General features: G+C 41.8%; 3 protein-coding genes across 3 annotated transcripts; all 3 read left to right on the forward strand.

Annotated features, from left to right (window-relative positions):
• Nucleotides 1–5699: 5699 nt before the first annotated feature.
• Nucleotides 5700–8077, forward strand: K441DRAFT_601358 (uncharacterized protein). Its single transcript, XM_067645228.1, has 3 exons — nt 5700–6226; nt 6299–7390; nt 7472–8077. Exons 1-3 carry the CDS (start codon nt 5926–5928, stop codon nt 7726–7728), a joined length of 1650 nt encoding a protein of 549 aa, XP_067510139.1. The 5' UTR covers nt 5700–5925; the 3' UTR covers nt 7729–8077.
• Nucleotides 8078–9254: 1177 nt separating this feature from the next.
• Nucleotides 9255–10489, forward strand: K441DRAFT_651634 (S-adenosyl-L-methionine-dependent methyltransferase). The gene has a single exon (XM_067647227.1). It carries the CDS (start codon nt 9357–9359, stop codon nt 10140–10142), a length of 786 nt encoding a protein of 261 aa, XP_067510140.1. The 5' UTR covers nt 9255–9356; the 3' UTR covers nt 10143–10489.
• Nucleotides 10490–20062: 9573 nt separating this feature from the next.
• Nucleotides 20063–20493, forward strand: K441DRAFT_106628 (uncharacterized protein). The gene has a single exon (XM_067639935.1). It carries the CDS (start codon nt 20177–20179, stop codon nt 20456–20458), a length of 282 nt encoding a protein of 93 aa, XP_067510141.1. The 5' UTR covers nt 20063–20176; the 3' UTR covers nt 20459–20493.
• The last annotated feature ends 3715 nt before the right edge of the window (nt 20494–24208 follow it).

Raw genomic sequence — 24208 nt, forward strand, 5'->3', positions numbered from 1 at the left:
CGGATCTCCCTAATAAAGGAGGGCAACCTCGGTCTATCCTCCGGCTAGATAAACTATCTTTATCGTATATTTAGCTAAATATTAAAATAGGACATCCATTTTCGTCTAAGGATTATATTATAAGACCTTAGGTCTAGGATACAAAAGGGGATATCGTATTAGTATCGTCTGTTAAGAGCGATATATAACTTTAAGACGTAGGTAATAGGCCAACTAGCTTAGCTATTATAGCCTTTTACCTAAACAGGCTTCTTTAGTTAGATGGCTTCTGTATTTAAAAACTTGGCAATATTATTTATATAGGCAGTATTTATAAAGGCAAAGCTATTTGCTCTAGTGTTAATAAGGGCGGTTATATTAACTCTATATCCATTTTAAGATACTATATATAGAAACATAAAATACTTTCCACCTATTAACTAACTAAGATTAATCTCTTTAAGATTAATAGGGTATCCTAGGGGGGAGTCTTTCCCTAGAGTTCTTCTTTTTCTAACTTATTAGACGTTTCTCCTTCCTCTATCTCCTTAATATTGCCTATATCCTTTAGCTCCGGGCAGGATAAGGTAAAGTAACCCTATTTATTATAGTTAAAGCATATAGCCGAGGCAGGGTTAATTAGAGTATTACAGTAAATACTAGTTAATGGCGTGGTATATAACTAGTTAGGCGAGGCTCACCAGTACGTAATTATAACCGCCTTTAGTATAAGAGCAGTTGTAACTTATCTTCCTACTCTAGCTCCTATAGGCGTAGCTAGCGAGTTCCAATTATTACAGAGTTGCTTCTGCTAATTAGGGTAGGCGTTAATCCGCTTTAGTTTTAAGTTTAATAATAGGTAATAAGCTATAAGTTTTTCATAGGTTAGTAGGTTATTTAAGGTTATAGCAATTTTTTCTTATAGCTAGATTATTAGCTTATTATATAGGTCTAATCGGTAGTTCTTAAGGGGAACCTAGCCTTCTCCTATAAGGTATAGGAATTAAGTCTAGAATTTGGCAAAGGGTTAGTTTAGTTTTATTATTAGGCGATTATAGTTATAACAGGTATCCTGTACTTTATTTGGGTTAATATAAATAACCACTAGGTGCTATATTATCTTATTAATAGATATAAATCGGATAGGGGAGTCGTCCTTAAACTTAGCTTAAAGGTGCCGTTAGGCGTCCCTAGTAGTTTAACCAAAGAGGTAGAGTATTTTAGCTTCTTTAGAAAGGAAATAGTTATAGTTAATATAGAGCTTTCCTTGTACTTAAATCCTCTAATTCTTAAAGGTAGGGTCTATCCCGTTAGACAGTGGTAGGGGGTTAGGGAGCTTAATGGACTTTAATTACTTCGTTATTATATCCGTACTCTCTAGTATATTGCATTTAATAAAGTAAACAGGTCGGCTAGGGCTTTAAAAAAGGGAAGCTGGGCTATTTTATAGGGCTATAAGGCTTTCTAGGATCTCTTATAGGGTCTCTTATATATTTCTCGCTTTAAGACGATTGGCTTCCTAGCTGGCTACGAGGGCGCGAATCTACTCGCGTACGTCTATAACGTCATTATTATCTTCATTTTCTGATCCCAATTAGATCTTAGGTTCCTCTTAGGTAGAGGCAGCTCTCTTAAATAAGCTTACTTTAGGTGCCATTATTAGCTTCCTAAAGTTCGTCAGTATTATACGCTTTAGTTTTAATTCTGGGGGTACAGGTCTAGTCCTATCTAGCTTATAAGGTAGGATATTATTAAGGCCTTCCTAAGCAATGTAGAGTTATTTAGTATCTAAGTATAGCGCGTTAATGCGTCGTTGCAGACGAAGTTACTTTGGGGTAGGATATTATTAAGGCCTTCCCAGGTAATATAGGGAGAGCTTAGTATAATGTTACAGCTTATACAAATGCCTTTAAACCGAAGCTTGTAGAATGCTGTATTACGAAGATACTAAGCTAAAGAGAAGGAAAAGGGGTCGCTAGGACCGATGTAAACAAATATATAGGGTGAGCCGCCAAGGCGCTAGCTTTAGGCGGGCCAATCGCAGGTTAGCAGAATATGGCAGAATTTGGCAGGTAACGTGCGATAGCGCCGTTACAGTAGGTAAGCGTGCTCTAGTACTTTTCCTATTCCCTTTTCCACTGCTCCTTAAACGCCTTTTATACCCCAGCCCTTTTATTTCTCTTATACTACGCTTTAAATAAGTCTATTAGCTATATATCTATCCCTAAGATAGCGGCCGCTATCCTCTTAAGCTTATCCCGTCTAGTGGGCCGCATTAATAGCTTTATTCTAGGCCGGAGTTAGTAGGCTATCGTGGCCCGTATAGTATTACACTCCCTCTTAATATGCTCTCTTGCCGGTCCTTCCCGTGTCCTCTCCGCGTAGGCTACAGCCAGCTCTTTAAGGTGTATCTATAGCGGCGGAAACCCCTTCTCGTGCTCCAGTACTGCTATTGGTATTAATTTATACGCCCCCGCGATGGTGCGGAGGCATAGGTTTTATACTACGCCTAGCTGGCGCAGCTTGGTTTTGCTTATCTCCTTGGGCTTCGTCTACTCCGGTAGCGAGTATTAGGTACTATATCCGTATAAGATTGCCGGCCGGACCACGGCGGAGTATATTATCCGCGCCTTCTGGAAGGAGGCGCCCTATATAGAGGCCGTGACCGTACTCCTATAAAATCCTTCTTATACGTAATATACGTATACTCTATCCGCTCTGTTATAGATTATATAAGTCCTATAGATTATATAGATTACGTCACGTAACCTTGGTTACTATTCCTCATTATATAGCTCTATCGGCTCTATCCTAGACCGTGCTTATATTAACTAACTAGCTTCTTCTAACTCCTTTCCAAGTAGTCGTAACATCGTACTTAAAGCGTTTGTAACATTACTACGTCTTTATCTTATATAGTAGTGGCGCGTAGTAATATATTTAGTATTTGGGGCATTAGGTTAGGTATTAAGCGGCAAATACTAAACTTAGCTATTAGGCAGTTTAGGTTATCGTAATAATAGCCTTCTTAACGGCATCTATAGCAGCATTCTAATTTCTAAAGTACCTCGCGCTCTCCATCTAGGAGTTTTTACAGAAAGGTTAGTATAGAGAAGTCGATGTTAGCTCTAGTGGTACTTAAGGTAGTAAGTATCGGTAGCTTAGTATATATAGGTTTAGTAGGCCTAGAGGGCTTCTATAGAGAGGTCTTTAAGTAAGGGTTAGCAATAGCAATCTGATTTAGTCGTCGTTTAATCTTCTATAGAGCTGCTACCATCTTATAAACATTGTTATAGTTATAGCTAGCGGCTGCGTAACTAAGGCAATAAGTAACTTTTTTAAGGAGATCCTCCTAATCTTTAGTATCGTCTTAGGCGAGGGCTTTAGTATATTCCTAGAATTTAATATAGAACTTATTAAATAGTATACCCTTTATTCGCCTAATAATATAGCTAATCTTAGTATCTTCTATAGGAAAAAGGTAGGCGCTCTAAGTTAGTTTCTTGCGGATTTATATCTTCTAGTAGCTATATTCCTTACGGTCTCCTTAAAAGACTAAGGGATTAGGGTAGCGTACATTAGATCCTTAGGCTAAGATTATAGGTATTTAATTATGCCTTCTTTTTCAGTAACCGTAGCAACTAGTACAATCTTATTCTTCTTTAACTGTTAAACGTCGTGTTTAGACACGCAGAGGTCGTCTTTGGTTTCTTAACGTGTGTTATTAGCGAGCGCCTTACGAGCTTATAGGTCTTAGATAATATCGCGATCTTAGGTAATACGCATCTTAGCTTGCATAAGCTTTAGGTGGTAGTTCTATAAAAGGCGGTAGTATTTATTAAGGTCTTATACTACTATTTTTATAAACGTCTCGGCGTTTTATATTTTAATTTTAATAGGTAGTAGCCCTTCTATTTACTTATCTGTAGTTATATAGTTAATAAAAGATAAAACATTATTAGTATCTATCTCCTTAGGGGTTAGGGCTAATAAATTAAATTCTCCTAGGATTAATTGGCGTTATAGGTTAAGTATAGGTATTAGATTATTCTTTAGGTTTAATATAGTAGCTAATAAGAAATATCGTCTTACTATTGTGGGTTCCTTAGAAGTATAAAGTAAGGTAATTTATAGATACGCTGCTTTTAGCAGCGCCTATAGTATTATAAAGACGTAGAATTGGTTATAGGCTAAGCGTCGGTGGTAAAAAGGCGTAACGTAATGTTATGGAACGGGGGTAGTGGCTACAGAGCGTATGTATTCGAGGAGTCTACAAGACGTTGCGCGATCGATCGTAAGGGTCGAGGGCGTAAGGAGGTGATATACTGTCACGGAACGAGGGCAGTGGCTACAGAGCGTATGTATTCGAGGAGTCTACAAGACGTTGCGCGATCGATCGTAAGGGTCGAGGGCGTAAGGAGGTGATATACCTACGCGTAGCTGACATAAGCTATACGCGAGGTGTATGCAAGAGCACGGGGCTCTCCTATGGAGGCCCCTGCGGTAGGGTTCCGTGACAGTATATTGCTTATTTTCTATATAGGTGGTTAAAGAGATTTTAAGGAACTTTGACCGCCGGTCAAAGTTGTCTAATTGGTCAGATTCCTGCCAAGAGCTTTCTCCACAAGTCTCATCACGTGATATTGTTGCGGGCTTGTTTTCCAACAGGTAAGATCTCGAAAACTATTACTAACGGTTTCCCCCTTATAGTAAACGACTACTACGCATTACCCGAGCCTACCTATATATAATCCTTATAGATACGAGTCGGATTTAACGTCCCTAAACCCCAAAATAAAGATATTAACGACATCTTATATTAATAAACGAGCAATTAAACGAACGAATAAATAAATATACACCCCCTCCTAGCCCTTAAGGCGATCGCCCGCGGAGCATATCCGTACTATATTCTACCTAGTAGCCTAAATAGCAACCCTCTACGGCGCTCCTTGTCTCCTCTCTACGGACTAGTCCCTCCTAAAGAGGGCCTAGCAATTAGGGCCTAAGTATAAAAGATACTGAGCACATACATATCCTGCTCGCCTTTCGGTATTACAGGGCTAGTTTTACGCCTTTAATAGGCTTTAGGAGGGGGAGGGTATATACAGTAAATAATAGAGGTGGCGTGCGTAAGAGATGGGTTAAAATATAGGAAACCACTACAAGTATATAGCAATTAATAGTAGGACTTAGCCAAGTGAACCCTAGCTCTAGTTTGAGGCGAGTAAAGAGAAGGATATAGTGGTTACTAAGGAGATCTAATATCTAGCGGAGATTAGGACGTAGCTATGTGCAGAGGTAGCTAATAAGGATTTTTTATCCTACTAAGGTGGCTTATAGGGATTTTCCCCTCTACAACACTAGGGGTTTTTATACCTATATAATACACAATTTTCCTTAGTACGGAGTAGTCTGCGTGAGCTAAGATGGGATCCGTATTAGACGTTAATTAAAGAACATAACATATAAAATTGCAAAAGTTAAAGTTAAGTACTATAGAGTTCCGCACCAAAGGCCCCTAGACGGCAGGGCAGACTTAAGGCCAGCAGATAGCTAATTGGTTAAAAGGAAGTGGCGTTAAGACTAGTAACACTTTAGTATTAGTGAGTGCGCCTTACTTCTACCCTTGCTGTGTGAGTCGCTTACTGAGATAACAAGTGCCAACACATTTCGCGCTTTATTAGTAATTCTCCGATTCCTCTGCTTTTCTCCCAGTTGGTTTGACTCAGCTTCGTCAGCATTGAGGGCAGCTCCTCTAGGCCAATGGTAATGGAAATCCTCTATGGAGAACAGTCCATATTCATTTATACCACTATGGCATATATCCTGCCTCCACCCCGCTCGCCATTTCTCACATCTCGAACCTCGCAAAACCAAACCGTGCCATGCGTTGATTACCTACCCAGTGCACCGAGGTAGCAAACCCGAGGCAGCAAAAACACCATGTCCTTCGGCGCCCAGATTGCTCCAGACTATGAAGCTGAAGCTGAAGCCTCCTCCTCATCTTCGTCTTTCTCCAGTGATAATGAAGATCAAAGGGACCGTAGGGAATCTCTATCTGGAGCACCACCCACATCCAACATCGAGAAAATTGAGACCGCGCACGAGGGCCAGGAGCCGAGGCCCAGTCCACTACGCCAAGGCCGTTCCAGTAGTTCTGCCGTTTTACCAGTTCCCGTGGGTTTTTGGCATTGGGAAATGAACGGAGTGCGATTGCATGTGTTGCAGCTCTGGATGAGAACAAGTCAGTAAAAAGACGATTTACCATTGATTAATTAGTTCCGTACATCTAGCTAATATACTCACAATGCGCAAGACCTTATCCTTGCTATTGCTATCCTGGCCTTCCTTTGCCTGTTTTGGGGTGTTTTATTCAACCAGAACAAACTCTCGACCTCGATCAAGGTTTGGGTTGTCGATTTCGACGGCCAGATTGCCCCATATCTAAACGAAATACCGCTCGTTGGACCAGTCGTTACTGGATCAGTGCAAAAATTGATAGACTCGCGGGGCATCCACCCTGGCTATACGTTCCGTTCTCCCGTAGATTTTGCTAACGATCCAATGCAAGTTCGGGAGAGCGTATATAATCAAGATGCCTACGCAGCAGTCATTATAAATGCCAATGCAACAGCATTGCTAAGAGCAGCTGTTGAGCAAGGAAACACAACCTACGATCCCAAAGGCGCAGGTCAGGTAATTCTCAACTCAGCCCGGGACCAGGCCACATCGTCATCTTATATTGTACCATCAATAACGGCACTACAATCTTTAATAACTCTGGAGTTTGGCTCATTATGGGTTCCATCAGTCTTGCAGAATGGCTCTATATCAACCGCCACTTTGGGGACCGTGCCACAAGCACTCTCACCTGGCATCGCCTTCACCATATATGACCTCCGTCCTTTTGGTCCTCCGGTTGCTACCCCGGCTGTCAGCATTGGCCTCATCTACTTGATAATTGTCTCATTCTTCAGCTTCACTTTCTTCCTGCCAATTCATATGAAATACATCACTCCAAAAGGCCACCCTCCCCTGCATTTCTATCAGCTGATCATTTGGCGGTGGGCTGCCACAGTGGTATCATATTGCCTGCTCTCTTGTGTTTACTCACTTGTTTCTCTCGCATTTCTCATGCCCATGTCAAACCTTCCAGCCTCGCATACGGAACCAGCAATCAATCCAAATGCCTACCACCATGGCACTTTTGTTGTGTACTGGATGATCAACTTTGTAGCCATGGCCGCCTTCGGCCTCGCGTGTGAAAACATGGCCATGTTCCTCGGGACTCCATGGACCGCCCTCTGGCTAATCTTTTGGGTTATATCCAATGTCGCAACCGGGTTTTATGCACTTCCTCAAGCCTCACGATTCTACCGATGGGGGTATGCTTGGCCGATGCACAATGGTATATCTGTCCCACATCAGTCCTCAACTCCTCTACTCTTCGCCTCAACGCAGGTCTATCTCAGTCACTAACTTGTATTAGTTGTTGAAGCCACGCGCTCAACGCTCTTCGATCTACATCCTCGAATAGGTCTCAATTTTGGTATATTATTTGCTTGGTGTGCTATCGACACCGTTCTTTTTCCATTCGCATGCTACTACATGAGGTGGAGGACTATTCGGGAGAAGAAGCTAGCTGCAAAGAAGGAGGCTGAATGGCAGGCAAAAATGCAAAAAGAAAAGGATGAGCCATCTTTATTCACGCGAGTTACAACGCGTGGAAGCCCGCCGGAAAGGTAGATATGGGGAATTGCTAAGGGGCCGTTCGGTTGCAACTTCATATTCAATATGAAGGCTCCATATTTAACCGATATGGAGCTCAAATCTGAATATGAGGCTGTGGTTCGGCAGGTCTGACGACTTTTAAATATGGAGCTCTTCCATATCGGTAAGCGCGTCAAATTTGCAAGCTATACTGTATACGGTAGTTGAAATAAGGCTCTTGGCACCGTTTCAATATGTAGCCTTCGAGCCTCCGTTCCATATTCCATACTAATCTGGAGCTCTCATATACGCGCCAAAGTAACGACTTCTTATAATATAGCGACTTCACACACCCCGATCGTAATACTATGGTCGTATTTGTAAGCCTTATATAATATTATTATCTTAACTTTCGTGATTGCAATAAGCTTGTTTCTGGGGCGTCGCGGGCGTCGCTATAGCTCTACTACGGCTCCTACGGGAGGTAAGCGAAGGTGCAGAAAGCGTTAATCGTAGAGGGGGCGTTGGCCGAGGAGGAGGTTCCATTACTACACCAAAGTAGGGAGTCGCGATAGAGGCCTGGTGGCAGAGAGAGGCTCACTCGAATCGCTTACCGACGTCAATCACGTATTATGCGAAGCCAAATCTGGAGCCCGAACGATCGACTCAATTATAGATTCAAATGAGCCACGGTAGTAGCCGCCACTAATTATAGAACGGGCGACACTAAAAGGCGCACAGATTGAACAGATATGATATGGTGTCGACCTGAATCAGGTTATCTTATCACCGACTCGGCTACCTCCCATTGACTCAGTCATTGACTCGGTCACCTACCCCTTGTTTCCATTGCTTCAATAGACAGAGTCATCATTCTTTTCTTACAATCGGTGCACGGACCACCGATCGACATATGGAGCCGATTTGCAACCGAACTTACTTAAGTTATTGACATGCCTACATCGGAAAGTTGTAGCATATTCCACTGAATAGGGCTGACAGCTCGGCGTGGTCACGGAAAAACTCGGCGTGGTCAGAACCTTTCTGACCACGCTCAACTTCTAAACACGCTGAGCTTTATGCATATGCAGTGCATATACAAAACATTTTTATTTTATTTTATAGAATTTAAAGTATTTAATAATTTAAGTTATTAAAATATCCCCGTATATGCAGTATATAGACTTAGCATATGCGTAGTATATACTAAGTCTACACACTATATTAAATTTATCTTCATTTTTAAGATTTTACTTCCTTATATACTACCTTTTAAAGTATTGCCTTTGTATTCCATATAAAGCAGGCTATTTAATAGCATCTATTTAGCATATGCTAAGCGTATACTAAGTATATGCTAAGTAGATGTCGCCAATATATTACTAATAAGCCATTTAAATACCACAATATATTTTTATAGGGTGCATACAGTCACTAAGGTAAATTGTGGCTGCTGATGCGCGTTCTGTATGGCTAAAAGTGTGGCCCCGCCGACCTTTTCCCGGCGCTCCATCAGTGACCCTGTTCAACTTTTCCGTGACTGCACCCCGCAACATAAGCACTAAATTTCTAACGTGATATATCTCACCCGGTATCTAAGGAGGTCTGTACACAATAGACCTAAATTATAATTTTATAATATTACTACTCTATCTCATTACAGAATGACGACACAATCCGTCCTGAAAACCCAATATGACACTTTTGCCGCCAACTACGCCTCAATGGAAGAGCTGCCCGGCGAAATTGTAGCAGCGAACCAGCTGCGTAATACTGTCGCGGATTATCCCCATGGTCTAAAAGTCCTCGACCTCGCCTGCGGCACTGGCACTTATGCGCGGATGTTGCTGGACTATGGGATCGCGGAACACGTTGTCGGCGTTGACATCTCTAGTGAAATGGTCCGCATTGGCCAAGAGTTAGAAGCAAAGCAACGTCCTGGCTCGGAACGCATCAAATATTATATCGCTGATTGTGCGGCGGATCTTGATCACCTAGGACTAGAGCAGAATTCATTCGACCTTGTGATGGGCAATTGGCTGATCAGCTATGCTGCGGATAGGGAACAGCTAACAGGCATGTGGCAGAATATTGTTAAGTACCTGAAGCCTGGAGGAAGATTTGTGGGACTTAAGGCAACGGTCGATGTTCAAGATCATGTCAACAGGAGCTCATGGTGCGGCATTACTATGAAGGTGGTCGAAAACGTTACCGACGGTGTTAGGATGCACATGACCGCACATTGCAAACCGCAAATTGAATTTTTTGCGTTCTGCCTAAAGGGCAACTTGTATGAAGAAGTGCCTCTTGAGATGGGGATGAAGGACGTGGTACATCAAGCGCCAACAAAGAACGATCTGCCTCATACGACAGATCTAGATGCAAAATGGAAGGCGTATCTGGATGATCCATATAGCCTCATATGCACAGCCGTAAAAGAGACGCAATAGGCAAAGCGTGTAGATCTGAGGGCCTTTATATTCATTGGTGGAAGACTGAAGCTCCTAAGGTTGCCAAATTCGTGAAAGCATGGCCATTTTATTGCAAGTAGATCGTCCTTGGCTCACGATAGTACCACCTCAATTGGATAACTTAGCGCAAGGATAGAAGATCTGATTAGAAGGTTCATACTGTTTATGAAGCTTGGAGAATTTGAATTGTCAAAAAACTTGGAAGTCTGTCTAGGGATGTGTCTTACGCGGGTTTGACAGATAACTCTGAAGTGGATATCTGAGAATCAAAAGAGTCCCGAAAAATGAACTCAAACTATCGTCCACATATCCTAACATGGCCATATTAACGCGCAACCTAACATTAACCTTTCGTAGGCCTTCAGAAAGAAAATTATCGTATCCGACTCCAGTGAGCAATTCCGTTCCATGTGAAAAGAAACACCATCGCTACTAGTAATCACCACTCCCACCATAAAGCCCTGAGATTTTAAAAGTTGAAATAAAGACCTGGCGACCCAGAGGATCAAGTTATTCTTTGATCCGCCACCTTTTAAGGCTCTCCCCGTTAGACTCTTGAGCCTGCTCAATCGTTACCTCAACCTTTGTTTCCGCCTTCACGTCACCAAAACCCACAAACGGCTTGATTATTGAATCTGTGCTGCCCACGAGGCTTGGGTTGTGAAGTGAAATGCTCGAACCCCGCGTAGACGTTGGGAATGGAAGTGCGCCGCGGTCGCGCTCGCCCACGTCACGGCCACCCGTAATAGTTACCGTGCGGGCTGCATTTCCCAGCCACTGGCGTTGGTTATCTCATAAATCAGACGCTCCGTAAAAGATTTGTTCCGTGACACGGGATAACACATAAACCCTCTAAAACGCCTATAAACTCCTAAGCCAATTAGAATAGCGCCCTAACTCCTGCTAACTCCTGCTAACTCTTGGACCAATTAGAATAGCGCACTAATTTTAGCCCCCTGCGTACTCCTGTCACCTAATAAAATCTTCTGCGAAGCGTTTAAGAGCTTATAGGCGTCGCTTTAGTGCGAAATAAATGTTTTAGATCGCGCATTTTAACTTTAACTAGCTCTACTAAGGCCCCACTAACAGTTATTAATGCTTTGTTTAATGCATTTTAATCTTAAGGTAATAATCTTTAATTCTATATATATAAAGGCTAATTATAACGCAGTTAAAGGTACAAGATATATTATATAAAACCTTAACTGCGTTTTTAAAAGGAATCTTTGTAATACCTATAAACCGTTCCTCCTACTACTATCCACACTATAACTATACTACGTCTATTTTTATTACCGGCTAGGTCCTATAACCTCCTATAAACTCCTATAAACTTCTGTAAACTCTTAGGCCGGTTAGATCGCTTGTATACAGAACCCTAGGGCGCATTACTAGTGTTACTCTTCTATATCCACCTGTTACCAATTAGAGTACAGCCAATTTATATTCTTTTTAACTCCTATAAACTCCTACGAATTCCTATAAACTCCTGCAAACTCCTAGGCCAATTAGATGCCTAAATAAAATTATAATTACAGGAAGAAATGGTACCAGGGTCGGCGGAAAACTAAGGCGGGTGGGGTAGAGGTTTATTTACGCCTAACACTATAACTAGGTTATATTACAGCAATTAGTTTAATAGACCTAGAAGAATTATTATCTATTATTAAGGAAGCTTAGTATAAGGAAAATGTTCTATTATAAATAGCTGTTCTAAAAGCATATCTTAAATAAATACTCCAGCATATAAACCCAGGAGGCCGCTATTAAACCCCTTATTTTGAACAGATACGCACCTTAAGACGTTTAATATTTGGTTTTAGTAATATACTTCTTATTACACGCACAGGTTTTGGAAAGAGTCTTATTTTTTATACTTTTTTAATCTTAACGGGCAAGATTACTATTTAGATAGTCCTACTAAGCAAGCTTAGCAATAAATAGTTAGATAATATCCAGAAGCTTAATAGTTCTAATCCGTGTCTTATTACTGCTAAGAGTAGGAGCCTAAATAGGGCCCTAATTAAAAAAGTAAAGGATGGTGTATATATATATATACTTCTTAGTCCTAAGCAGGCCTTATTAAAGTCTTTCCGGGATATATTAAAGAGCCCAGAACTATAGGCTAGGATTAGACTTATTACAATTAATGAGTATTATCTAGTAAAGCAATGGAAATCATTCCAACTAATATTTATAATATTAGGCGAGCTACGGACGATACTTTATTAGGATATAGTTTAGTTTAGTTATTCTGCTATATTTAATAAGGAGGTAAAATAACTAGTTCTTAGTAATACCGGTTTTTGCTCTATAGGTGACCGCATATACTAGACTAAAGTTATTAGGACTTCTATAAATCACCCCAATGTCTTAATCTGCGTACTGCCGCTTAGTAAAGGCAAGGTGGATTTATAGGACGCACTATACTTCCTATTAGACGCGTATATAGATTTAAATACCATAGTCCCGGAGCAAATACTAAAGACGATTGTCTTTGTAAATAGTCGTTAGTCCGTTTAGGAAGCAGCGGTATACTTCTAAAGAGCACTCCTTATAAAGACTTTAACCTTTACACCTAATAAATAGTATACTACTAATACCGATGATAAAGCTTATTGCGTTACTAATGTGGTCTAGGTATATACTATATATATTTAAGAGTATAATCGTACTACTTAATATAAAGAGTTTAAGAAATTCTTATCGTCTATAAGGATTATAGTGGCAACAACCTCTCTTGGCATAGGTATTAATATCCTAGATATTAAATAGGTAGCGCTTTAGAAGTTTTTAATTATAAAGAGTCTTATAGATTATTAGCAGCGTCTTAGTTATAGTGGACGGGGCTACAGTTAGACTAGTAAAGGTTATATATTTTTACCATATTAGGCCTTTAATACGGAAGGTGTTAATAGACCAGAAATTAAACAGCTATAGTTACAATTAGACATACCTTAAAAAACCACTTATAGGCTATATCGGAATTAACTACTAGCTAATTAAGTAATAGCACGTAGTTAACTAGTTAACGGCTATATGCCTAGCGACGTAAGTAATACGGAAAGTGTTTCCTTTTAGATATTAGCTTTAAGCTAGGTTTCTGCTCCTATTAATAAAGCTATAATAACTAGATTTTAGAGTAAGATAGAGATATCTTGTTGCGCCGGGCTATTAGCTATATAGATAGAAATAATTAACGGTATATGCTATTAAAAGGCCTTTCTAACTTACCTTAGCGAGGATAAGTTACTACTATAAGTTTAGGTTACCCGCGTACCGCCAGATTAATATTATAGTTATTATAATCTAGTGCTGCTTCTAACTCTTACTTAGGCTTTAGGTATTCTATAACTAATTACTTAGCTAAGAAATAGTATATAAGCTTACCTTGCCCTAATTCTTATTAATAAATAGGTAACTACATAGGTAGAAGTATTATATAGTAGTATATATAGGCATATCCCTATGCCGCTATCTGCGTATATAGATATAATATACCGCTAGCAGCTTACGTATACGTATAAACTGGGACCGGACTTTTAGGACATGCTAACCTTTAATTATCTCTATACTAAAGCTCCTCTACTTTAGATATGGCCTTATAAAGAGAAATCTAAGCAACTGTTAGTAGAGCAACTTTAGTACTTTATTAAGGAGGTTAACGATTTATATACTAAGATAAAGGATATAAGATATGCAAAAAAGCAATAATAGTAGCTATAGGAGCTATAAGGCTAGTATAGTTAGGAATCTCATACCAGTGTATCTAATTACGCCGCAACTATTTATAAAAGGGACGATACTCTTACTACACAGGTTGTAAGACGAGAGGTGTTAAGGGCTGTATAGTTATATATAATTAAGACGGCCAGAGCAAATAAGCGTATATTATTAGATATAGCGAGAGTTAGTACACCGCCATTAACCTTATAACTAAAAGAATGGGTTAACGGAGTTATTAGTACGCTAGTATTACTATTACTAACCTTACCTATCCCACCTAAGGGTATACTAAAAGGTATTTAGCGTGCTATAAGACAGCTTAAACAAGTTTATACTTTAGGAGTAAATGTTGCTAGGTATAGCCCTAATAGCAGCTAGTTAAATATCTAGTAGCTAGTTGTTAATATATTAGATATATAGATAAGCGCTACTCCTAGTTAAAAAAGATAAAGGTAGAGATATAAAAGTACAGAGCCTACTACCCTATTAATACGTCGGTTGCCATTAGCAGAGAGAGATTTAAATACTAATAAAATATTAACCTTTATACCTATTTTAAAGAGAGGGCGTATAAGGTAAGTAACTTTAAAGGGTCTAGAGAACTTTTGTATTAATATATAAAATATATTTAATTAGCCTAGGAGTTTATAGGAGTTCATAGGAGATATTATATTGTTTTTATTAGCCTAGGAGTTTATAGGAGTTTATAGGAGATAGTACATTATTTTAATTGGCCTAGGAGTTTATAGTAGTTTAGAAAATTAAGAATATTAAAGTAAATATAAATTAAAATTCTAATTTCGTTTAATAATATCTTTAACCACTTTAAAATTATTTTTTATACTTATACCTATTAACCGTCTCCTATTAAAGCTTTTAAAATATCTCCTCCTGCTCTCTAGGTGCGTGCGTACCCCCCTAATATCCTCCTTAATAAGGAGAGAACACTACGGGCTGCGGCCCTCCTTTATTATCGCTAGCTTCGGTCTAGTAGAATTTAGGTTAAAATATAATTAGTATTAGAACTCTAACTATTAACTATAAGATATAACTAACTGGTTTTAATAGGCGCCCTCACCCTTACCCTCGCCCTTACCACCATCCTCCCCTCCTAACAGTAGTAGCAGCAGTAGTAGCAGCAGTAGCAATAGTAGCACCGCCGCTAGCGCTGCCGCCGCCGCCGCCCGCTACCGCCGCCGCTGACGACGATAACAATAATAAAGATAAATGGTTTAGCGGTAGGGAGCTAGAAGAGGAGCCATAAGTATTAATAACTGTATAGTATATACTTAGCTTATATATGTTTATAGACTACTACTATTATTACCATTACTGGCCCTAGCCCTAACCCCAGCTCCTACTCCTACTCCCGCCCTAGCCCTTACTCCTACCCTAGCCCTTCCCCCATTACCGGCCCTCTTGCTACTAGCCCTTATTACTACTAGGTTTGCCCTTACCTAGCGCGCTAACCCCGTCCGCCTACTATAGGCTTAGGCCCCCTACGGCAAGGCAACTACTACGTACGCCCCTACCGCCTAAGGCAAATAGTGGTTGTAGTTAGTAGTAGGGTTAGCGGCTATAGGGCTAAATAAGCGGAGAAACTGGGGCTATATCGGCTAGATAATGGAGACGGAGTTAGGGGTAGAGTTAGTAGGTAGTAAGCGATACACTACCTGCTAAGCCTTAGGTAAGGAGTATTAGGTATACTCTAAAAAGGGTATATAGTAGGTAAGTAGGTCTAGGGACACCTGTGCTCGCTACTAAGTGGCGGCCTATTCTAGCGGGTGCAGCCCCTTAAAGCGTAAGCGTAAGGACCCTAAGGATCCCTCGCCCCTACCTCCTAGGCTAAGGTCTTTGGCGGCGTATAAGCCGTTTAGTGGTCCACTACTAGGTCCTAGCGGCAGTGGCATTGCGGCGTAAGGGGGAGGAAGAGGGGGGAAGTTGGCGTTGCTTTCTGGCACTCTAGTACGCTAAAGTGGCGGCTTTTATAGCATGTTCTTTATAGGTAAGCTTTAATCCGGCTGCGTTAATTTAAGGGGTAAAACCTAGACGATAATACTATTTAGTGCGGGCTAAACTATAAGGCATTCTTTGCAGGCAAGCTTTAATCCAGCTATATTAATCTAAGGGGTAATCCTAAATAACGGCACTATCTAGTGTAGGCCTAACTATAAGGTATTATGGAAGCCCTAAAGTTACCTAGTAGGTAGTATAGGTAGATAGTAGTTGAATATAGTTACTAGGTTCTGTCGTTGCCTTATATATAAAAGTTCGTATAAAAGTTTATATAAAAGGTTATATAAAAGGTTATGTAAAAGGTCGTATAAAAGGTCGTGTAAAAGGTCGTATAAAAGGTTATATAAAAGGTTATATAAACAGAAACATAGGCATCTAATTAGCCCAGGAGTTTATAGGAGTTCGCAGGAGTTTAAAAATTAGGTAAATTTAACCTAAGGGAGTTATTGCGGGTATGCTAGTTTAGAGCATTAATAAATATAGGTATTTAATTGGTCTAGGAGTTTATAGGAGTTTATAGGAGTTTATAGGAGTTTATAGGAGTTTATAGAAGTCTAGAAATTAGTTAGCTACTCTAATTCCTATAAGGTTAATTGTATTAATTATTATAAGGTTAATTATTAGATCAATAACCCTATTTAACCCCTCCCCAACCTGGGCAGCATAATCTTCTATATTAGCAAATCCATTAAGATTATCTAGGGTATTAGAAGGGTATAACCCCCTAAGCGTATCTAATTATTAAACGTGCTACTAGTTAAACTAATTAACTTTATCCGCTAGTACCTTAATGCCTTCTTATAAGATATTGTAAGAATTAAAAAACTTCCTACCAGCTAATTATTTAGCACTCCGCGGTTCAGCTAGATCTAAAGTAAAGATAGTATAAGCGAGTAAAAATATATCCGGTAGTGTAGTAGTAGTAGTATAAGTCCTAGGCATGTGCTCGCCAAATATAGCCTCTACTCTCTTACATAACGCCCTAACTAAAGTATTAGATAGATATACTCGGTTAAATATAATATCTATATTATAGGTTAAGTTCTTATAACACTTTATCTTAATCTTATAGCTACCGTTAAGATACTTAAGCCTAAGGTTAATTGCTTTATATATAGTAGCCCTACTAAGCTAATTAATAAGCCTAGAGGATAGTATTATATACTATAATTCTAAAGTGTTTACTAAGGAGAGATTCCATTAATAGAATAATATCTCGCGGCTATAGTTAAGCTAGGATACGCTAAAAAAGTAGACAATAAGAGGGTTAACAAAGTGCCTTAGTATGCCTATATTAGTATATTTAACAGTATACCGAATAGTTAGAAATAGCTTAACCTCCTAAAGCATATAATATATTATCCGGAATTTAATATCATTATATAGTTGCTTATTAGAGCTATTACTATTCCATATATTTAATATAAAGGCGGCTAAATAGACGTCTTTAATAAGTTCTAAAAATTAATCTGGTGTAAGAGAACTAATAGCGTTAGTAACATAGTCCATTTACTTAAAGAAGTCTCTACTAGAGGCAATAAGGTAGCCCTTACGTTATATTACTGCATAGAATAATGCAACTACGCGCGCCGTAAAGCCCTACGCAATAATTAGTTCTATTAGGTAATATTTAGCGTTCTCCTAACTACACTAACTGCAACCCTATATAGTAGTATTAGCTCGTAAGTAATAATAAGCCTCCTCTTTAGAAATAATAGGTGCCTAATGCGTACGGATAATAGTATTTAGTAGGTTTATCTAGATATGGAACTATATAGGTATACTAAGAAGCCAATCCTATTAGTTATATGGTCGGCGAGCCTAGGTTTACTTATTTTTAATAACCCTAATACAGATTGCCGTAAGTTAGTCTCTATAGATAAGCTAGAGTTAATTACGGAAGTCGTTATAGGTGGGTCTAGCTTTAGTAGGGTCTTCCAGTGCCTATAGACTAAGCTAGTTTAGAAATATACTTTTATAGACGCCGTAAGTACCTTTAATAGTACCCTTATCCTTAAATATGGCCCTAAATTACTAGAACTTGGTCTGATTTATATTAAGATAATATATACTTAGCATTTTAAGATAGTAATTACTATCTCTAAATATAGAGGTAATACTAGCCGTATAAAGTTTTTTAATTGCATCTGATATAAGGCTTTGCGTAATATTTAATTTAATTCTACTATCTTTACTAGATATACTAGGGGCAGCCAATATATCTTTAAGCCTAAGTGGTATTATTAGATTATATATAGATTAATATAGACCTAAAAGTAGTAGTCTAGGGTAAAGAATAATAGCCGCTGTTATTATTGACCGTATAGTATCTATATAGCCTATAACCTAGTTACGCTTTTTATCCTTAAAGTTAATGTTATTATAGATAATTACTGCCTACTTATTTAACGTTTAAAGCTTAAGCTGTCTCTAAAGATATTAGCTGATTAGCCTAGGAGTTTAGAGTTAGATACTATACCTCTACCTCCTTAATAATCTTACTTATTAACTAATTAGCCTAATAATAACTGTAACACACCCCAAACCCTAATAGAGTCTTAATTACTTACCGCTTTATACTAGAGCCTATTAAATAGATATCTAGTATTAAAGAAAGGAAGCTAGATTGCTTTTTGGCCTAAGAATAATATACTATACTAGTGATAGCAAACAATCGCCTAGATAACATATTAGACTATAGCGTAGCGTTATAACTAGCTTAGTAGGCGCGCTAATTACTTATAAGTCTTAAAAGAATAGTATACTATATTAGGGCAACCTCCTTAATAGTCTAAAAGGCTAGCTTAAAGTCTAGTGTTTCTAGGTCTATAGTATGATTAAATTAAGTAAAGTAGGGCTAACGGATAAGATTATTAAGCTCTATAGCAAAAGAATCTGCTAGAGAAGGACGCTGGCAGATGCCCCTTATACGTAGATTATCTACAGCACGCATTAGTGCACGCCGTCGCTCTTATAGATAGGCATATTGGAAGTTCTAAATTATAACCTCTCTACCCTCTTCTGCCCTAGCCTAAGCAAGTATAAAGGTTTAAAAACTCCATTAAACGCGGCGTAGTATATTAGCTACCTATTATAGCTTAAATTACGTAGACTGCCGTTCCCTAAAACTTATATTATATTAACCGCGGGTAGGAAAGGAAGGTTCGTTAGAGGAAGGCTAAAGAGCCTTAATAGCGTCGCTATTAAGCTTATTATTAAGGTAGTCTATATTGCTGTTAAAATACCCATTAGGGTGTCCGTTAGGGTATCTATTAGGAGGAGGAAAATAGCTAGGAGGGGCGCTAGATAAAGGACTTTATAAGTTATTAGATAGGGGCATATATATTCCACTAGTAGCGTTTATTACTTCTTAATTAGATAGAGGAAGTAAATAGCTTTTAATTAGATTTAGTTATAAGTATTTTAAAGTTAATTTAGGGTATAAGATATAGCGTTATAATAGAAGAGTTATTACCTAATAAGAAACATTAATTTCGTATATAAAGGGCGCCCATAAGCTCTTAGACCCTTGGGGAGAAATTCCTTTTAGTGTAATATAATTGGTCTAGGAGTTTGCAGGACTCTATAGGACTAGGGTAAGGTAACCTAATTGGCTTAGGAGTTTGCAGGACTCCACAAGCGTAGCGCTAGCCCTTAGCGCCACGCCGTGGCGCTATTTCTCCCCGGGGGTCTGATTTATGAGATAAGGCGTTGGTGGGATCGGCGGTACGGCTGTACGATTTCGGCTTGCTGCCCAACTCACTTGAGATTAGGATGCGGCAAGTAAGAGTGTACAACAATGCATCGAGCTAGCCACAGGAAGCCAAAAGTGAGCCCGCGATGCAGCAGTATATCTCTGGTGGTACTTTGCCGGTCATAGCAGCATACGGCCAGCAGTGATTGGAGTAAGAACAGCGTAGATGACAGGGTATCCTTTAACTTGCTGAAATTCGTCCGCGCGTTATTGATAAGAATTAGCCAATTAGATCAACGCAATCGAATCGTCGTGCTCTGGAATATGAGGCCTCCTGCACGGTCATCTTCTAATCGCTAGGTCCTAATTTCCACAAGCGAGCGCCATACCTCCGAGGAAGAAGTAGAATTGGAGGCTTCGCATTCTGCATTGAAGCAGCCGAGAGTCTGAACCTAGTCACTACCTTCGGCGTGCGGTTAATTTCAACAATGCCCAAGAAATCCAGTTATGGTTAATGCGGTTTAAGGAATTAGATCTGAGATTAGTAAGGTAACTTAACCAATCTCCATGACTTGAAATGGTGATGATACTTATTAGGTGGCGACTTTTCCTACCTCCGAAATGGAGAAATGCATCCGTCCTCAATGAGCAAGGCAATCATGGATCAAAATTTGACACTCGCGCACATCACGCACAGTATTGCTGTCATCCAGCTGCGTCAATGCATTGCCTACCCTTCCGCTTAATGGCGTTGGCGGAACTGTCCAATTGCACTCCCGTCCGCAAGCTCCGTCGAGACCTGCATCACTGCCGCCTGCAAGATCAGCACCATCACGCAGTAGTATCTACGAATCAGTAGGAGCACAGTGAATCCACAGTACTCCTTCTGCCTTTCCATCGCTGGCCGTGTCCTCTTCGCCCACTCCACCTACCACATTCTCACCCTACATCCCGCCTTCGGAACCATCGTAACGTCCCTCAACGACATCGCCCGCCCATTCCAATGGAACCCTGAACCACCACCAGGTGGCAGAGCACCAGGGGGCCACACGTCGGATTCAATTTCACTCGCGTTCTCGCCCTTACCGATGTCGTTTGAGCAGTTCCAGGTGCAGGAGGATGGGAGTAGCGGGCTGGGGATCATGCCAAATAGCATGGCGTATGGGGCGAGTAATCCGGGGATGGAAATGTAGGAGGGTGCCAGGCTGCATGAGGTTAGTGGTGGGGATTTGGACGGGTTGACGGGTATCTTTGATGATTCTTTTCAACAGGTAGGGCAAATGCGCCCACGCTCTGCGGATCTAAAAATTTGTACTGGTTGCGCGGCAGATGTTGAGGCGAGACCGAACTATGCGGGTGCGTCGGGCAGTGCGGGTGGGCCTGCTATGTCGCGTTGAGCGGTCGGTAGCTTTGTTATATACCTTATGTAGGTGAGATCGCCTTCCCCATTCACTCGTACAGTCGCAACTGACGGTTTTTTGTAGATAAAATATATAGTGATATGGGCACCAACGAAGTTGAACGCGGAAAATGGAGGCCGAGAACTACCGTATCGTAATATAGCAAAAGTCGGTCTTTCCCTTGAGTTACTGTTATCTGCCAAACCCCTGGCCTCATAGTGAGAAATGTACTATCTGTTCCGAAACTCCCTCAAAGCATTCCTCCAATCCGTCTTAACCCTCCCAACCCTTCTCGCCAGACATGAAAGCAGCACAGCCCCCCTACGCCAACCCCATTTCACAAATCTTATTCCCACGCAGCAAGAAATGATAATTCGCATACACAAGCCCATGATCCTTCCACCGCCGCGGTGCGAATTCGTAATTGTTAATCGTCGCCCGCCGCACGATCGTCTCCTTCACCGTCCCTCCAACCACGGGCTCCAACCCCTCGCTATCTACCACGATCTGCGCCGGCGTCGCCATCGCAATCGCAATCACCCCCCAATCATCCGCAGCGCGTGTCCCAGAGACGGCGACTGCGGCCCCGGGCTCTGATGCAGCAAACAGCCGTACGCCGCGATCGGCGCTGCGGACCGTCGCGCGGGGCCTCGACCTCCCTCGCCCCGGCCTCCCCTGCATTTCCGGCCTCTCCGGTCGAAACTGCTTCCGTCCGCGGCGCATCGAAGCCCCAGTAGCAGACGCCGTCGTCTGGGAGTCGTGAGATGAAGTAGTCGGCATAGGCGCGCGGTGCGCAGGAAGAGCGCGTTCTGCGTGTGCTGGTAGGTTTGCGCGAAGCCAGTTAGGGCCCATGCTTGGCCGCGCGCCCAGGTCGGGGTTGGAGAGTAGCCTTGGTTTGTTAGGTGCGCTTTTATGCACGAGGTTACGGCGGTGGGGATGGTCGAGTGGAAGACTGGGTGGATGGGGATGGAGATGGGGCTGAGGTTGGAAGAACTGCAGAGGGATCTGGAGGGTTTGAGGTGGAGGTGGGTTGGGGTGAGGTGGGAGTAGGCTCTGGGACCGTTGGGACTGGTGGGGCGGGTTCTTCGACCGCTGGGGTGGTTTCTGGGATAGTTTCTGAGACGGCTTCTTGAACAGATTCCGAGACAGGCTCCATGGCGGGGGTTTGCAGGAGACCGTCGGATGGCGGAGACGCTGTGAGTGTTTGTGAAAGCGGCGCGGCGTCACTGCATTGAGGAGGGAGATTGGATGGCTGATAGAAGTTTACAAGATGCGTGGTTGAGAAGTCTGGCTGAATATGCGCTGAGAGGGTTGTCATGGCGTGTGTGGTAGCTATTTCAGCGAGGCAAGGATCGGAGGTCAGACGCGAGACGGTATAGAGAAGGTTGAGATCTGTGTCATATTAACGCTTATGCCTGAAACAGGGATCGGAGGAATTAAAATAAAGTCCGTATTCATCATATTGTCCATAATAACTAGGCAGTCCTTGCAGGCGCCTTGGAAGGTACTTCCTCGTCCTGCAAGTATCCCAGCTGCGAATTGCGCCCACACTCGCACCAAATCTACTTGTTAATGCCCTCACCGCAGTCACTACACTATCGAAAAATAGTGCCGATAACCATCAATCTCCCACCCCAGCTGTTCCCATGGCTAGGTCATGAAGCCCAGATCGTGCGTGTAGGTACGAGCAGCTTGGACATGCAGATTATGAGTCCACCACTTGCAAGCGTGTTGGAGTTTCAGAGGATGCGGTAGCGCGGATGGGAAAAATGACGGGAACTTAAGCTGCCGTTCGCGGAGAGCAGAGATAATCTGGAAAGAATTCGGAAGTCCAGAAGTCGGCGCCAGAGTAAATGTATTTAGTTCCTCCAGGCAGAGTATATTCTGGGTAGTCCACTTGGGGTTATGGCTAGGATATGTGGATTTTAAAGTTTTAGATACGCAAGTGCGTTTTGAATGTTTATCTGAGTGAGGCAAAAATGGTAGGTGCCTTATTCAGTGCTTTGAGGGTAACTCCCCAGACTTTGGCCAGACGGAAGGAGAATACAACGCTGCGAACTCATCCTGAGATGCTAATCTAAGCGGTTTTGGATATTGTGAAATCGATATATCTTCAGGCCTGATACCATCAACAACGATATGCTGTGAAGTTGTAAGTATGATGGGAACTTAATGGGATTCACCTCTTCGTCCTTGTAATGTAGGCTTCCTTGATGGTTCTGCCGCATTTCCAACCGTACTCTGTATGTCACTGCTCTCTCCCACAATGATTTCCTACGCCTGTCCATCAATATCCTCCTTTAAAGTGGTTTTGTTGAGCTCTAAATTTTTCTCTCGTTCATCTCTTAGCCTGATGGGGGCGGGCGAGGGCGGCCATGCGCGTGAGCCTGTGGCCCAGCATGGCGGTGATGTTGGCGAGGTATCGTAGCCCCCGCGGGCCTCTGCGATGCACGCCGCTTGTAGGAAGTACGCCGGCTGGCCGGCCTCCGTCGGGGTGCAGACGCCGTCCTGCAGGGGGCTGCGCACGACCTCTAGCAGGCGCAGGTAGTAGCACATGCTGTCGGGCACCTAGGCGGAACGGCGCGGCGTTTTTGAACGAGGCCGCGAGGTCCCAGACGTACTGCTCGTACTCTGCCTTCTCCGCGGGCTCCACGCTTGGCCACTCGTAGTTCCTCCCCTTCCATGTAATGTCGATGTTGTACGAGTTGTACCAATACATGGCCAGGAATTTGATTTGTTGGGCTTGGGCGTGCTAGAGGATCTTGAAGGGTTGGAGGATCAGTTTCGCGAGAGCCACGCGCTCGTCGGAGGCGAGGTGGTGGCTTTCCAGGAAGCAGAAGCTGACCTCGATCCGGGCTATCGGGCCGATTGTGGTTAAGAACTTGTAGGTGTTTGCCCGATACTGATGACGTTGTCCTCTTCGTCTGATCCTTGCGAGGCGAGCCCCGGGGGTCGTTCATAAGGCACAGCGCACTCGATTTCCACGGCGAACCTCGCGATGCTGGGGAATTTTGGAAATAGGGAATCGAAATCGTTTATAGCCGTGAGCATGGGCTTTCTGTAATCTGGATCCTAGAGAATCCTGAGGTCCATACCCGATGCAGAGCGCGAATGCCGGGAGGAGTCATAAGCACTGAGAAAGGTATCGTTCAATAAAAGACAGTATCAGCTTCTTCGGAAACCTATCGGCTGACCAACAAGAGTGAGAT

This window comes from Cenococcum geophilum (genome assembly GCF_001692895.1).
Source record: "Cenococcum geophilum 1.58 unplaced genomic scaffold K441scaffold_2, whole genome shotgun sequence".
In the NCBI taxonomy this organism is placed as follows: Eukaryota; Fungi; Ascomycota; class Dothideomycetes; order Gloniales; family Gloniaceae; genus Cenococcum; species Cenococcum geophilum.